General features: G+C 36.7%; 2 protein-coding genes across 2 annotated transcripts in view; one reads left to right on the top strand and one right to left on the bottom strand.

Moving 5' to 3' along the window:
• Positions 1-13,231, top strand: part of Ccdc88a (coiled-coil domain containing 88A) — a 130,107-nt gene extending 116,876 nt beyond the window's left edge. Inside the window, exons 29-32 of the mRNA XM_013017916.1 lie at positions 2,874-3,142; positions 4,014-4,473; positions 8,684-8,783; positions 9,463-13,231. Coding sequence (XP_012873370.1) covers positions 2,874-3,142; positions 4,014-4,473; positions 8,684-8,748 — 794 coding nt within the window. The 3' untranslated portion in view covers positions 8,749-8,783; positions 9,463-13,231. The remainder of the gene's footprint in view (positions 1-2,873; positions 3,143-4,013; positions 4,474-8,683; positions 8,784-9,462) is intronic.
• A 3,389-nt stretch (positions 13,232-16,620) lies between these two features.
• The window catches only part of LOC105986881 (prolyl-tRNA synthetase associated domain-containing protein 1), a 10,063-nt gene continuing 9,280 nt past the window's right edge, over positions 16,621-17,403 (bottom strand). Inside the window, exon 2 of the mRNA XM_013018002.1 lies at positions 16,621-17,142. Within this exon, the coding sequence (XP_012873456.1) occupies positions 16,717-17,124 (408 nt within the window). The 5' untranslated portion in view covers positions 17,125-17,142 and the 3' untranslated portion in view covers positions 16,621-16,716. The remainder of the gene's footprint in view (positions 17,143-17,403) is intronic.

Raw genomic sequence — 17,403 nt, 5'->3', positions numbered from 1 at the left:
TTAATCTTAAAGTATTGTGTAAGATATTTATATGAATAGCTAGAAACTGGCTGACCCTTTTTTCCTTCAAACTTTACTATCTTTTTCAAATTCTTGGAGGCATTTAACCCATTATTGTTATTTTGGGTAGTCCAGAATTGTTGCGTAATACATCTGTTGTATTACTTTTGGATAAAAAAATTGTTTCAGTTATAATTTTATCATTAATGTTATGACTATTTGTGATAATATGAAATATGGAGGAGATAATTTTTTGGTTCATTTTATGTCTAGAAGAAAAATACAGTCCTAAAGCATGATAGAAGAAAAATATAATCTGAAAGCATGAAGAATTTCACCCAGTTTTAAAATCTTATTTCTGGAAACCATTAAATAACTTGAAACAAATTTTTCCCCTTTACATTTTGTGTTTAGAAAACTACTTATTGTCAGTTTGCTATTTATCAAAACCAGTAGTAGTATTACTGAATAGCACAGATTTAGTGAGTTTATTCCATAACTTGCTAATTTCTGTTCTGTATAGTTCAACCACAACTGAGTCTTTCAAGGTTATCTAGATAACATACAAACAGTAGACAGCAAGAACAATCAGGTAATTCAGACATTAAGTAATGTCAGGTGCTAGGGGCTCACGCCTGTAATCTTAGGTACTCAGGAGGCTAAGATCTGAGGCCAGCCTGGGTAGGAAAGTCCATGAGACTTATCTCCAACAAACTGCCAAAAAGCCAGAAGTGGAGCTGTGGCTTAAGTGGTAGAGTGCTATCCGTTGAGTAAAAGAAGCTTAGGAACAGCACTCCAGCATTGAGTTCAAGCTCCTGGATCAGCTCCTATGACAAAAAAAAAAGATTAAAAATAAAGTAAACTGAATTAATTGGTCAGGCACTGGTGGTTCACTCCTATAATCCTAACTACCCAAGAGGCTGAGATCTAATCCAGGTGCCAGTGGCTCATTGCCTGTAATTGTAGCTATTATTCAGGAAGCTGAGATTTGAGGATTGAGGTTCAAAGCCAGCTTGGTCAGGAAATCTATGATACTCATAAATTAACCTCCAGCTTAACCACCAAATGGCTGGAAGTGAAGCTGTGGCTCAGATGGTAGAGCATTACTCTTGAGTAAAAATCTCAAGGACAGCCAGGCAATGCGACGATGGCTCACACCTGTAATCCTAGCTACTCTGGAGGCTGAGATCTGAGGATCTCTGTTGAAAGCTAGCCTAGGCAGTAAAGTCTGTGACACTCTCATCTGCAATTAAACACTAGAAAATGGGAAATGGCACTGTGGCTCACTTTAGAATACTCGCTTTTAGCTGAGGAGCTCAGGGACAGTGCCCAAGCCCAGAGTTCAAGCCCCACACTGACAAAAAAATTTTTTTCCAAGGACAGTACCCAGGCCTGACAGTACCCAGCCCCAGGATTGGAACAAAAAAAAAAAAAACTGAGATATTTTGGCTCTTTTTTTTTTTTTTTGGTGCAGGTCCTATGGCTTGAACTCGGAGCCTAAGCCCTGTCCTGAGCTTTTGCTCAGAGGCTAACACTCTGTCTCTTGAGCCTACAGCTCCACTTCCAGCTTTCTTGGTAGTTTAGTGGAGATAAGAGTCTTGGGGACTTTCCTACCTGAGCTGGTTTCTAACCATGATCCTCAGATCTGAGTCTCCTGAGTAGCTAGGATTACAGGTATGAGCCACTGGTGCAAGCCACCAGTACCAGGCTTGAGGAACACAGTTTTAAACCAACCTGGGCAGGCAAATTTGTGAAACTCAACTCCAAATAACCAGCAAAAGGCCAGAACTAGTAAAGTATTTGTCAGGTTTTAGAGCATCAGCCTTAAGTGCCAAAGAAAGACAAATAAGAACATGGGGCACTTGAGTTCAAGCCTGGCACACATAAAAAAGAAAACAAAATAGCTCGGGAAGCTAAGGAAGACGCATCATAAATTCTAGGCAAGGGCTGAGAATATAGCTTAGTGATAGAGTGCTTACTTAGCATGCATGAAGCCCTGAGTTCAGTTCTTCAGTCAATAAGTTGAAACAAAATTTTCCATGACCCCTTTATGCTTTGTGAAACCATATGCTTTATGCTTAGAAAACCATAAACAAAAAAGGCCAGAAGTGGCACTGTGGCTCAAGTGGTAGAGTGCTGGCCTTGAGCAAAAGAAGCTCAGAGACAGTGCCCAGGCCCTGTATTCAAGCCCCAGGACTGGCAAACTAAAAAATAAAACTAATGAAATAAATTCTAGGCCATCTTGGGCTATATATACATATCTACTTCCAGGCCTATATTGCTTCTGGCTTTATTAATTAGTTGGATCTTAATATTTATAGAAATTTTTAAATTAATTGTCATGTCTTTACTTGGTTTTTAAATTTATGTTTCCTCATTTAGAATGAACAGAAAAAAACATGGTTTTGTAAGCAAATAATTAGAATATGCTATTTTTGCATTTAAAATCTTGGGCTTTAACCTTATGAATAATTGAAAATGTATATAATCAAGTCCTAATTCTAAATTTTGAATTATTTATTTTTACAGTTATTTGGACCTGAATTTAAACAATTTATCATTCAATTTACTTGTTTATTTAATCTTCAAATGTACTTAAGTGCTTGCTTTGTAGTGGACTGTTTAAATTTGACTTTTGTGGTAAGAGCAAGTTTTTATCCTTGTAATGCTTAAAATACTTGTCAGTTCGATAAAATAAAGAAAGCTCTGGCAGACAGTTGTTGATTTCATTGAAGACTAACATGGTTTACTAAGCATCTCTTAAAGCTTGAATATTAAGTTTGGCTATTCATGGAAAAAGCCCACTTAATAATTTTATTGCTTACAATCTGATTTCTATTACTAAAGTCTCAACAAAGCATTTATTCTAAAAGCAGGTGCAGTTAATAACCAAAGCAGGCCACAAAGCCACAGCAGTGGAGAATTTAGCCTGCCTCATGATCATGAGACTTGGTCCAGCAGTGGTAGCAGTCCAATCCAGTACTTGAAAAGACAAGCCAGATCAAGTCCAGTGCTCCAGCACAAAATGCCAGAAACACTAGAAAGTCGAGGACTTCATAAAATTAAAATTGGTTCCCCTGGAAGTGAAGTCGTTACTCTACAACAGTTTCTGGAAGAAAGCAACAAGCTTACCTCAATACAGGTTAGTTTTATGTGGGGTGACCTTTAATATGATTAAAGCTAAGCATTGGCAGGTCACTGCAGTATTTCTAGCTACACAAGAAACTGAATCTTAGGGTCATGATTTGAAACCAGTCAATACCCAGCAACCAACAGACTGGAGGGAGTCACTCAAGGAGTGGAATGCTTGCAGTGACGGCGCGGGGTTGGGGGGGATGTTTGTTACTAAAATGGGCATACATAACACATGTCAGTAATCCTAGCTGTTCAGGATCCTGAGAGCTGGAGGATCATAGTTCAAATCCTTCCCAGGCAAGAAGAAAAGAGGGGGAGGGTGCACTGGAAGTGTGGTAGAGTGTTAGCCTAGCAAGCATGAGACCTTGAGTTCGCATCGGGTCCTGACAAAAAGAAAAAGAAGGAAAGAATGGAAAAAAACAGATATTGAAGCTGGGCACTGGTGGCTCACACCTATAATCCTTGCTACTCTGGAGGCTGACATCTGAGGATCGTGGTTCAAAGCCAGCCCAGTCAGGAAAGTCTGTGAGACTCTCACCTCCAGTAAACCACCAGAAAACTCGAAGTGGCACTGTAGCTCAAGAGATAAGAGTGTTCACCTTGAGTTGAAGAGCTGAGGAACAGCACCCAGACCCAGAGTTCAAGCCCCATTACTAAAATTTAAGCAAAACAGCTATTGTACTGCTTAGTATATCATGAAAATGTTTATATGGCTATACTCAAACCGTGCATGGTGGTATATACCTATAGTTAAAGCTACCTGGGAGATAGAGACAGGAGGATAGTGAGTGAGAAGCCAACACTTAAAAGCTTCATAAGACTGTCTCAGAACAGCAAGGCGTGGTATTCACTAACCTGTTTCATTGTTTTTTAAACAGCTAAAGTCCTCAAGTCAAGAGAATCTTTTAGATGAAGTAATGAAAAGTTTATCTGTTTCTTCTGACTTTTTGGGAAAAGACAAGCCAGTTAGTTGTGGTCTGTCCAGGTCAGTAAGTGGAAAAACCCCAGGGGACTTCCATGACAGACGGACAACTAAGCCTGAGTTTGTGAGACCTGGTCCTCGAAAGACTGAAGATGCCTACTTCATTGGTTCTACAGGAAAGTCTGCATCAGGCACTCAAGGAAAGATAAAACTAGTAAAAGAAACCTCTCTGTCAAGACAATCAAAAGATAGCAATCCTTATGCCACTTTACCTCGTGCAAGTAGTGTGATCTCCACAGCCGAAGGAACAACACGGAGGACAAGCATACATGATTTTTTGGCCAAGGACAGTAGACTGCCTTTGTCAATTGATTCTCCACTGCCTACTGCTGATAGCAACATCACTGCAGCGTCTAGTGAGTACCATTTACCTCAGTGGTCCTCTCACACTCTTCATGGTCCTACACCTTTTAAAGGTTTTTATACTCAGAATAATTTAGCTACAGATATGCCTGAGTCTCTGTATGACCAAGCTAGAAACTCAAGAACAAAAAGATCATTGTTTCTAAACCAAACTTTTGCCACTGTCAAAATACATAATGATTCATTTGGAGTATCAGCTAAAGATAGTGTAGAGTCTTTTACTGTGATTCATTCATCTCAGCCATTTCTTTCCTTAAACACAGAATTAGTTAGTAACATAAGTGGGTTACCTCCCAAGCTCATCACAAGAGTAACTAATCAGGCTTCTTCTTCGAGTAAAACTGCACAGAAAGACAATGAACAGTTTCCTGACAGTCAGAGTCCTAGTTACAGTAACCCACAATCCTCTGTAGATAGTAATCTTATCATTCCTGCATGCCTATGTCCTGATGACGTAGAAGCTGCATTGTTGGTTTCTGAGGATAATCAAACTGTTTGGTATGAATATGGTTGTGTATGACCCAAACTGCATAATGATGTTACTTGATATGCACTGTACTTCTTTGAAGACTTGCTGTTGAACACAATTATTTAGTTAGGTCTGTATTTTTATTTTTAAATTGTTGCATAGAATTCAGCTGTACATGATGGCATGTATATAAATGTGAATGTGTAACCATACCAAAGCCAGCATGAATTATTAGTTACCTTGTACATTTCTGCATGCATTTTGAATTCTCAATCATGCATGTTCCTCTTAGTAGTTTGATATCCAGAAGCATGTTAAAATAGTTGCATGTTTTTTACCAAGAAGTCATATCCAAGTGATTTGCTTTGTTGCTTCCAAAAAGGAATGTTTTTTCCTCTATTCCTCCCACGCTTGCCCCTCTTTCTTGCTCTTCTTTCTTTGGTTTCCAGAATATGCACTTCTTGTTGCACGTTACAATATTAGTAAGAAAATATGTAAAAATACATTAGTCTTTCGTTTATCCTTTATACCTTCTGTCCTGTTACATATTTAAAGAAATACTTTATGATTCAATTTAATTTTAATTAATGTCCATGTTGATAAACCCTTTGTCAGATTTAAAACATTGTTTTTTGAAAATGTAGTGTTATTCCTAGAAATCTCAATCAAATTTAAATGTAATTACACAGTAATTAGGAACATTGTATTCTTTTTGTTCTTTGTACTTTGTACATCTGATAAATAGTTCAAATATTATCTTTCCATCAAGATGACTGACTTACTTAACATGAAATCAGTTATTTAATAGTTTCTCCAGTTCTTTTTCTATATACGAGTCAAAGAGAAATAAACCAAATCACACTTAATATGTTGGGAAATGGTATTTTTACTTCTATGCAAAATGATAGCAATATCACTAACTTACTAAAGTATAGATGTTCTTAAAACATTTTAAATGCATTTATATTTTTAAAATACTTTGCACTATAAAACAATGACTTGTGGGCTGGGAAGGTGGCTCAGGAGTGCTTGCCTTGCATGCATGAGGCCCTGGGTTTGATTCCTCATCACACCACGAACGCAGAAAAGGCCAGAAGTGGCATTGTGGCTCAAATGGTAGAGCACTAGCCTTGAACTGAAGAGCTGAGGGACAGTACCCAGGCTCAGAGTTCAGGCCCCACGACCGGCAAAAAAAAAAAAAAAAAAACACTTGTAACAATTTTAACAAGTATATATCAATTCTTGGATCTAAAATTTACCCTATTACAAACATACTTTAGTAAAACAAACATTCTGAAGATACAAGATACACACAACTGTAAAGTCTGACTCACATATCATAGGCTTTTAGTAGAGTTGTGGCTCAAGTAGTATAGTTGGTCTTGAGCAGAAAAAAATACCTTAGGCTTTTAAATTGTCTGTGTTCAGATTACTTAGAATAAGTCAGCTAAAATCGAATCTCAGAATATTTTTAGAGAGGGGGCAAAAAAATCTGTTGTAACCCTGATTTACTTCTAGAAGAATGTCTAACCTCTGGAATGATTTTGCCATTTTGGTTCAGGCTAAACAATCAGTATTTAGGCTGAACCAAAATGACAAAAATCACTAGGCACTGATTGCGCATGCCTATAGTCTTAGCTACACAGATGGCTGTGATCTAAGGATCGCAGTTCAAAGCTAGCCTAGCCAGAAAAATTGGAAGCCAGTCTGTGGAGTAAACTGTATGAGACTCTAATCTCCATCAACCAGAAAAAAAGCCAAAAGTGGAGGTGTATGTGGCTCATGTTGCAGAATGCTAGCCTTTAGCGAAAAAGCCAAGCAAGAGCAAAAGGCCCTTAGTTCAAGCCCCAGTATGGTCACCCCCCCCCCCAAAAAAAGTGAACAGAAACTTTGTATAGTGAAATTTATATTTACATCTTTATAAACTGAACTAACGTCTTGTACTTATGCAAGATCATTTCAGGGTTAAGTCCCTGAAATGTTGTTAGCCATGGTTCTCCCCCACCTCATAGCTTTTACTAAAAATAATTATAGTACAGGTAATCAGATGAACACAGTCAGAAACTTCCTATTTTAGTACCATTTTCTACATTAATGCATCATACTATTTTACTGTCAGTTTTTACCTAGTGAGTCCTAATACTTGAAGTATTTTTGGTGCTAATGTTTCCTTTTTTCTTATAACCTAGGAATAAAATTTAATGATAATAACTGAATTAGTTGTGATTAGATAAGGGACATACATGACACAAAAATAATGGCTAATATATCTTTTCCATGATGATTCAAACATTATTTTACAACTATTTCAAATTTTTAGGTTAGATGTCATAAATTTGGCCATTATACTTTCAATTTGAAATATTAACCTCAGTCATTCAAAATTACTTAAAAATCATTTACTCTTTTATTTAAAGCTATATAGTTACTTTACAGACTTGAATTATTTCCTACCAAATGGTTATAGCTCATGTTATTAACCTCAGTCATTCAAAATTACTTAAAAATCATTTACTCTTTTATTTAAAGCTATATAGTTACTTTACAGACTTGAATTATTTCCTACCAAATGGTTATAGCTCATGTTTTCAGAAAGAATATATACAGTATGCAGGCATGACAAATACCTTGTATGTATATATGTTGAAGCGTATTTGACAATTCTTCCAAAAACCATCACCAACTGTCAAATATTAAGTTCTCCAAACAACACTAGTATCTTACCTGTGTTTCTTCACAGCATATGGAAACACATGTTTAATTATTTTCAAAAAACCTTTCTCTTCAATTTTTCAAATTAGCATAATGAAAATTCACATAGCTGTCCAAAATTATTTGAAGCAGCTATTCTTATTTCCTCTAAGACACTCCATAAATATTTACATAGTTTCACCATTCACCAAGGATTAGAATTAGAAAACTGAAGATTCAGTACCCTGATTGTAATCAAACTGAATAGCTTTTGTATTCCTGGCTTATCTTTCTAGAACTTATACAATATAATTTGTGAGGTACTATGAATCACATGTTATGTCCACTTTGAGCAAGGCAGTCAGTGTTAAGTAGGTATACTGTAAAGTAGATATATTGCAAAATAGCCTTAGAATTACTTTTCTTTTCTTTTTCCCAGTCATGGGGGTTGAAGTATGGGCCTGGGCGCTGTCCCTCAGCTGTTCAGCTCAAAGCAAGTGCTCTACCACTTGACCCACGTCACCGCTTCCAGTTTTCTGGTGATTTATCGAAGACAAGAGTCTCACAGACTCTCCTGCCCTGGCTGGCTTTGAACAGTGATCCTCAGATCTCAGCCTCCTGAATAACTAAGATTACAGGCATGAGCCACTGGCTCCCAGCAGGACTAATTTTCCTAGTAAATCATATAAATATTTCAATGTGGTTATTTCTTCTGTTGTATTACAATATTGTTTTTTATTTTAAAACTTTGGTGACCATTTAATATATAAACATAGTAAGTGTTACATATGCAAAAGCCTTCTGACAGTAAGAAGGAAGAAATAATTGTTCCAGGTTTTTTAAAGAGTTACAGCTTTCATAAGGTTATTTGTGGTTTTAGAGTATAAAAATCAGTCTTTAGGTAATGAGACTAATCAGATTAATAATTTTCCCACACATTTAAAACATCCTTCTTGCCTAGTGAGAGCTCTTTATTAGTTTCTTGTCATGAATTATGTTGTTTAACCTTTGACTAAATAACATGAAATGCTTTTCTCCTGCAGATGTGGACAAAGTACAAGAAAGCAGAAATTCAAAAAGCAGGTCTAGGGAGCAACAAAGCTCCTAATTCTGTTACCCACTACATGACATGTGGGCCAAGTGGTGAGTTAACTACTTCAACTGTAAATGAGATTAGTCTCATTTATAAAACTAACCAAATTAAGTACGAGAACAAGTGCATATTGCATTAACAGATGTAAATATTGCTTGCTTGATTCATTGCTTTTTCTGACATACTTACTAGCAATTTGTTGCCAAAGGTTTTTGCCTGTCAGTTTAGGACTCAAATCGTTGAAAGCTACTTTCCCCTCAATTTCAACTTACCTTTACTAGCAAATAACATTGTGTTTTGTGGCAAGAATACAATTTTCCCCATAACTTTCTTGATTAAGAAGAAAGGTAACTCAGTGGTAGAGTGCTTGCTTGCCTTGCATGCATGAGGCCCTGGGTTCAATTCCTCAGCACTACATAAGCAGAAAAAGCCAGAAGTGACACTGTGGCTCAAGTGGTAGAGTGCTAGCCTTGAGCTGAAGAGCTGAGGGACAGCACCCAGGCCCAGAGTTCAGGCCCCACAACTGACTAATAATAATAATAATAAACAACTAGATGCTTATTTTATGAAAAGCCTCTCAAAAGTTGTATCTGATTTTCCTGTCACATCTGCATTCTAATAGAAATATCTGATGCATGCTTTCTAATTGAGGCTGCTCTGTAAAGTTTATATCCCTCTTCTCTATTCTTACATTTTCTTTCTTTCTTTCTACCTTCCAACTAAATGCAGAGAGAAAAGTGCCCTTCAGTTTCTCAGTGTGAAGCTTTTTTCTGAAGTAACAAGACACCTAGCAACTATAGGAGCCATTTCTTAAAAATCTTTAAGGAGACCTTTAACAATCCTTCGTGAATAGAGCAGGCAAGAAATACAAACCTTCATTCCTTCCTTGAATCAAGGAGCTCTACTGGATTCAACTGCCAAAAGTTTTAGAAGGTTTTAGGACTTAATATATTGTATCATTAAGCTCTTCTGAATAAAGGACATTCTCTCACTAAGGACCAAGTGTTTCAAGGTCAAATGTTATAAGAAGTATTCCAAGAACAGTCTACTTTTCATCAGTTATGAATTTATCCATGTTTGCTTAATGCTAAGTATTAGCCAAAATCTAGCCATTTATATTTAGTTGTGTAAACCTAAATTAAATGCTGTAGTATTTTGTGGAATGTACTTATATATCAAGATACAGAGGAAAAAAAATGTTTTGGCATGTTATAACGAGCCTTTTTTTGGTTAGCAGACTGCATGTGTTGGTACTTTTCTTTTGAGGCCAGTTACTTTGGTGCACTCCAGAAGAAATTCAGTTTATAAAATACATCTGAAAAATACATGAGATATATTATAAACAGCATAAGTTATATTATTTTTCCATATTCCCATCAAGCAACACTTAACAGGCATACATGGACCCCAGATAAAAGTGGTTTTTTGAGACCTTTTTAGGATCGTTTTCCAGCAAGGCATTCCCAAGATAAAGCTGTTGTTTTAGCTCATTTCACTTCTTTGCTGTTGGGTTATGTAAGTGTGTGTTTTTTTAACTTGAGAGCTGATTATTGCTTAAGAAGTTTTCTTATGGCAAAACAAATAATGTAAATAATTTATTATGATCTGCAATTTGCCAAGAACTCATTTATTATTAATGTTATCATTTATTAATAAGGATTTTTGTTTTGTCCTTTATAATATTACATTAAAGTTGATAACTGGTACTTTTGAAATATTTGTATGTTTGTTACCTTAAACATTTGGAAGAAGCACAAAAAGTAGGTTTAGTTAACCCAGGGAAACATCAATTTTTAGTAGTTCCAATTTTATATCACAGGTTTATTTTCTTATGAAGTAAAATGCAATGAATGCATTGATGCAAGTTCATTGTTCAACATAAAACTATCAGAATAATCTTCTGAAATGAGAAGATACTGACTTATTTTAACAGTGTACTTCTTAGGCTCTCATTACCAGCTCTAAAGAACTTTTTGGAATAATTCCATGTTCCATAATGTTGTTTATGAACTACATACATCATCACTAACCCAGTAACCACGAGAAAAGCCTCTCTTCACTGTCTGTCTGACTCTCTCTCCTTTTGGTAAGTGGTAGGCCAGTAGCAATGTGTGTTTAGTCCCTTTGGAAAGGCCACCAGTAAAAAAGAGACAGCATGTTTAGTTGTCCAGAAAGTTATATCGAAAGATAGCTTGGATTTATTTTAACTCAGTGCCACCATCAATGTAGGTTTTGCCAGCAAATAATGCTGTAAGATCACTTTGAAACTTTTGGATGAAAGGTGCTATGTAAATGTAAATACAAAGCATTCATAATGCAATACAAATATTGCACGACAAAATATTTAAAATGTATACTCTAGACTGTGAAATACCTCTCTCCATCATGACACCCTGGATTCAAGTACATAATTGGTAAATGGGTATTATGGAAGCCTAGAGACACTTTCATGTAAAAATTGTAAATTAATCTTGAGTTATGTAAGTTGAAAGTAAATGTAGAATTACGTTTTAGCTAAATAAAGTGGGTAACTTAGATTTATATTAACTAGCATCAAATTTGCACAACTAGGACATATCCCAGGACAGTTACTGAAAGTTGAGACTTAATGAGTGTGAGATCTGGTGAGAGTGAATGATAGCAGTTTGACCTCTCCACAGTACTAATATCCTAAATCAGAACATTTCTGAGGTAGCCAAACACACTACTGTTTCAAAGGAAAACACTGAATGACAGGCTGTAAAGTACTAAATTGAAGTAGGCTGACCCTGAGAAAGACAGATAAAACCAATTTTAAAATCTCGTGACTATATATATAACATACAAATATACTCAATTATGTTCATTACCTTTTAATACCATTTCAAGAAAGGACTCAGAAGTAGGGAACCTATTTTTGCCAAGAGCTATTTGGATATTACATTGTTTAAAGGTCATCAATACAAGTAGACAGTCAAGGGAAGCTGATGAGACATATACCAGAAACTTGCATGTGTGTCCCATCATGTACCAGATGATTTTGAGGCCCTTCTTAGGAGACGTTCCCCACCCCTACACCAGCTAATTACATGGAAAAGCTATCCTCAGAGGAAGTTTGTAAGAAGCCACTCTTTTCCTTTAACCTTCTGCCAAACAGAATAGTAAGGTGAATTTATCAGGGCCATTTTCATAACATGCTTTCAATCTGGCTGTATTCTAAGACAATGCCTAAACCCCCAAGGAAACTGAAAAAAATTCAACATACAGGGTAATAGTTTCAGCCCAGAGCTCTAATGTACTTCAGATCTGACCATAAAGTATTTTGGCCCAAGTTTTTGAATGGTGGTTACCAAAGAATTCACAACCTTATATGTAGCACCTTTCATGGCAAAGCCTATTTAAAAATCACTGTGCATATTATAGAATTGTACCACCTCACAAGTGAAGTACTACAGCCTGTACTGTCTTAAGTTTCTGTCAAGAAGTGAAAACATTACTGTACCAAATCTGGAATTATAATGGGAAATAATAATGTATGTTAAATTACTTGTATTTTAAGTTACTTTTTATGAAAAAAAGTGGTAAACTGTCTTTTTCTTTTCAGCTACTTAGTCCTGAAATGTATTCTTTTCTTTAACCCTTGAATGAAAATACAAAAGGAGCCCATTTTATAATATAAACCTTGATGTACATGTTGAGATATTTGAACAGTGAAAATGCCTTAAAAGGAATGCTTAATGGATAATGTTGCACTTACAACACCTGTTAACAAAACCTGATTTTAAATTGTCTTTTACTTCTAAGGGGTTTCTTCAGTGTTTGCTATTGTACTTAATAATTGTTATTAAAACCAAATCAAGTAATACAAAATCTGTAACATTTCCTTTAAAACTAATGCTAATGAAGGATTTGAATGCCAAAATGTTTTATTACTTGGCAATACCTATTAGCCATAGGATTCCAACTCATGACAAGAGACACCATTGTTTGTCTTTTTAAAACCTTTTCATTTTAGTTTAATTTTGTTTCTTTAAAGATTAAGTTGGATTATGGATTAACATTCATTTTCTGATATAAAAAGAAATAAAGCAGGTAATATTTATAACAAGTGATTAGTAATCATTTAAAAATTTTGTTTTATCCAAATGCTATTCTTTGCTTTAGAGAACAGTTTTCAGACACAGCCTATAATTTTTATATAGATTATTTTGGTCCTAATCATTTGCGAATGAGTGCTAACAAGTTTGGGGAGTAAGATTAGTATTAGTTCCATCTGTCTCAACATAGGTTTCAATACAACTTACAGATAGTCCAACTAATCTGAAGGCAGTTTACCAAGACCCTTAGTGGATACCTGAATTTCAACCACAAATAGTACTACGTCCTATCTGAACAGAGTTTTCCTACCATACATTGCTGAAATAATTTATTACATAGGTCCAGTAAGAGATTGACAAGTATAACTAGTCATAAAACCATTATGATAAAAATTACATGAATATTATCTTTTTGAAATATACCTGTATTATTGTACTCTTTGGGTGTTTTTTATTGTGCCAGGCCTAGGGTTTGAGCTTAGGACCTGGGAGCTATCTCCAAGTGTTTTTGGTAGTTAAAGGTACATCTCATGGACTTTGCTGCCCAGGCTGGCTTTGACCTGCAGTCCTCAGATCTTAGCCTCCTGAGAATTTAGGATTACAGGCATGAGCCCCTAGTGCCCAGCTGTGCTTTTTTCCCCCCTGGTGATGCAAGATAAAATACCTATATGAGTTGAAGAGAGGCATGTGAGGTCAGTGACTAGGCAGTATGACATGGAAACTAGCACTTGATATCACCATAGTTGATAATACAATCAGCCTGATTAACCAAAAATGCTATAAGTGAATAATAGGCATGTAGTGTGGTTATACTGGACAAAGAATTCAGTGACGTATGAAATCGTACACTTAAGCAATTAAAAAAAAATGTATGAGGGGCTGGGAAGTTGGCTCAGTGGTAGAGTGTTTGCCTTACATGCATGAGGCCCTGGGTTTGATTCCTCAGCACCACATAAGCAGAAAAAAGCCAGAAGTGGTGCTGTGGCTCAAGTGGTAGAGTGCTAGCCTTGAGCTGAAAAGCTGAGGGACAGTGCCCAGGCTCTGAGTTCAGGCCCCACAACTGACCAAAAAAAAAAAAGTATGAATTTTTTGTTCCTGGAATTTCCTGGAGTAGTTGAGCACAGACAACTGAAACTTCTAGAAGCAAAATCAGTAAGAAGTGAGAAGCTGGGCTGGGAAGGTGGCTCAGTGGTAGAGCGCTTGCCTTGCATGCCTAAGGCCCTGGGTTCGATTCCTCAGCACCACATAAGCAGAAAAAATAAAAAAAAAGCCGGAAGTGGCACTGTGGCTCAAGTGGTAGAGTGCTATCCTTGAGCTGAAGAGCTGAGGGACAGCGCCCAGGCCCAGAATTCAGGCCCCACTACCGAACCTCCCCCCCCCCAAAAAAAAATCACCTTAAAGAAGTGAGAAGCTACAAAAATTAATTTTTCATTTTCACTTAGACTTTTTGGGGGAAGAGGGTGTTGGTTGTGGGGCTTGAACTCTTGGCCTGGAGGCTGTCCCTGAGCGCAGCAGCTCAAGGGTGGCGCTCTATGTGAGCTAAAGCGCCACTTCCGGTTTTCTGGTGGTGAATTGGAGATAAGAGTCTCAAGGACTTTTCCTACTCAGGCTGGTTTGTGTTGAACAGCCATCCTCAGCTCTGACCTTCCTGAGTAGCAAGGATTACAGGTATGAGCCACTGATGCCTGGCTCAGACTATCTTTTGACGCATTTTTTCTCATTTCTCAACTTATTTTCATATAGCAGACCACATGTGCCAGGTCCACAATTATACTATTCCTTCATTTTATGTGTATTATCAACCTTAAAACTGCCTTAGTAAAGACTAAACACGTAACCTATTTTACCTTCCAATATATCTTTTCCACATATTTTTGAAGGCTCAAAAGGAAAATACCCTATTTAGAGACTTGGAGGATCCCAGGCAGAAAAATCCACCAGACCACCATCTCAAAAAAAAAAAAAAACCAAAAAACAAAGCTGGGCTGGAGGTGTGACTCTAGCATGCCAGATGAGCTAGCTCAGGACCTTAGTTCAAATGTTAGTGCCACTAAAGGAGAAAGGGGAGGGGAGGAAAACCCTATATTGTATAAGAGGAAAGTTAAGATTTTCTTCTCACTTAAGTCCTGGGGCTTGAACTCAGAGCCTGGGTACTGTCCCTGAGCTTTTGTAAAATCTCAAGGCCAGCACTCTCTACCACCTGTAGCACACCTCCCCCCCCCCTTTTTTTTTAATGTTAACTAGACATAGACTTTTCTGCCCTAGTTGGCTTCAAACTGTGACCCTTAGATCTCAGCCTCCCGAGTAGCTAGGATTATGAGCCACCAGTCCCTGGCCCAAAGAATAATTTCTGTAATCTAACCTATGTTGGTTTATCAACTACTAAAAGCTTTTGTTTGAATCTAAGTTAGGTGAAAAAAACTTGTCTGATTTCTCATTCTTCATGTTTTTCTGTTACAACTGTCTGTACATTTTCCTAGGCTTTAATACTGTTTCAGGTATCGTAACTGTGGCGGGGGGGGGGAGGGTTCTAGAAATAGGATTGTAAAATAGTGTAGAATATAAAACAAACTTCACATTCTTAACCTATGAACACACTAAAAATTGTTTATTGTTTATATTATTTTGCTACTGAGTTTAAAATGTAATCTTATAGTATGACAATTTGTCACATTTTTCACCTACTTTTTCTAACCAGAAAAACATTTTTTTTTGGTCACTCATGGGGCTTGAACTCGGCCTGAGTGCTGTCCCTCAGCTCTTCAGCTCAACGGTGAGCACTCTACCACTTGAGCTACAGCGCCACTTCTGGTTTTCTGGTGGTTAATTGTGGAGGTAAGAGTCTCATGGACTTTTCTGCCTGGGCTGGCTTTGAACCATGATCCTCAGATCTCAGCCTCCTGAATAGCTAGGATTACAGGCCTAAGCCACCAGTGCCCAGCTTCAAAAATATTTTTTATATTACTTTTGTAGAAAAAGAACAAGCAAATGCCCAACAAGGTGAAGTTTTTACCCTTGTCGGATTTAATGATCTGGCAATTCTTATTCCTTAATCTCCATTTTCTAAAAACTAACCACTATCAACAATTCTATTCCTTTGGGTTTTTTTTCTATACTGTGTATTCTACATGCTTAATTCTATTGTTTAATTCTATACATTACTTGCTTTCTTTCAAAAATACAATAAACATTCTTAAGATGTATTAAGTTAGTTAATCTTGAAAATATGCCTAAGCAGTGTGGTATTTTTTGTGCAGGTGCTAAAGTTTGAACTCGGAGCCTATTTAAACAATTTGTTTTTTCCCTTCCCCTCCACAAATTATACCAACATCAAATGCAGTGGAAAAAAGGAGTTATACGTGGGGGAGGGACATACAAAGCAACAAAGAAATCATCTTATAAATATGTTAGACACAATAGCAAGAAAGAAAAAACATTTGAGTCTTTAACTTGGGGTTCATTTCGCTTAACATCAATTTATCTGACCATTTCTGCTTGTCTCAGACATATACTAGTTATTGCAGATAAGGGAAACCATGGGACCTATGTTTCTTTGGGCCTGGCTTAGTTCACTTAATATAATTTTTTCCAAGTCTTTCCATTTCCTAACAAATGTGGCAATGTCATTCTTTCTGATGGAGGCATAGAATTCCATTATTTTTTCCACTAATAATTGTTTTTATGTGTGCCAGTCCGGGGCTTGAACTCATGGTGTGGGCACTGTCCCTGAGGTTTTGTGATCAAGGCTAGTGCTCTATCATTTGAGGGACAGCTCTACTCTCAGCTTTTGGGGAGAGAAAGAGGCAAGAGTCCCATGAAATCTCCTACCTGGAACAAGTTAGGATTACAGGTGTGAACCACCAACTCCTAACTACTAAATGTATTTTAAACATTAACCCAGTAAGTTTTAATTAAAGTTCAGTATTATAGGATCATGTCCTGTTGTCTTCACAAATGTGAGAAAGTCTTCAGGGCTCAGTCCCATGGTTGCACTGTTAGTCATTGGGTGAAAATACACCTTTTCATGTCCACCTTCCAGAAAAGCAGAATCCAAAACAAATTTCACATCTCCATCATCACAGAAGAGTGCTAGGGGTGTAGCACAACCTTGACCAACTTTTAGTTTTTCTAGCATGGCTGTTTCATCAGCAAACCGCAGATTTCCACTCCCAACACCTAACTGCTTGGCAAGATCATTTAAATTAATTTGCCGATCATGAAGAACTGTCACCAGCCAATAGCATTTTTTCTTTTTGTCTTTAAGAAATAGGTTCTTACTATGAGCTCCTTTCAAATGTTGGATATGAGGCATCATTTCTTCAACTGTAAACACCTATAAAAATATCACAAGATGAGTTTAGAAGCAGTGTAACATTCATGTACAACCACACATTTGTATGTATTTTGTTTGCTAGATAATAAGAGCAAGATGAAATCATACTTAGCCAATCACTAAATATATTTTAAAAAAAAACCTTTGCCATCAGTTTCTGATATCAGTTTCTTTCAGTGCAGGTTTTTACTGCTGTGTACAAACCATGGCGTCACATTCCTGGAAAACTTACATTTTTACATTTCAACTTTTTTTTTTTTT

Source organism: Dipodomys ordii, unplaced genomic scaffold, assembly GCF_000151885.1.
Source record: "Dipodomys ordii isolate 6190 unplaced genomic scaffold, Dord_2.0 Scaffold37, whole genome shotgun sequence".
NCBI classification, from domain to species: Eukaryota; Metazoa; Chordata; class Mammalia; order Rodentia; family Heteromyidae; genus Dipodomys; species Dipodomys ordii.
This window is presented reverse-complemented; position numbering and strand designations above follow the sequence as displayed.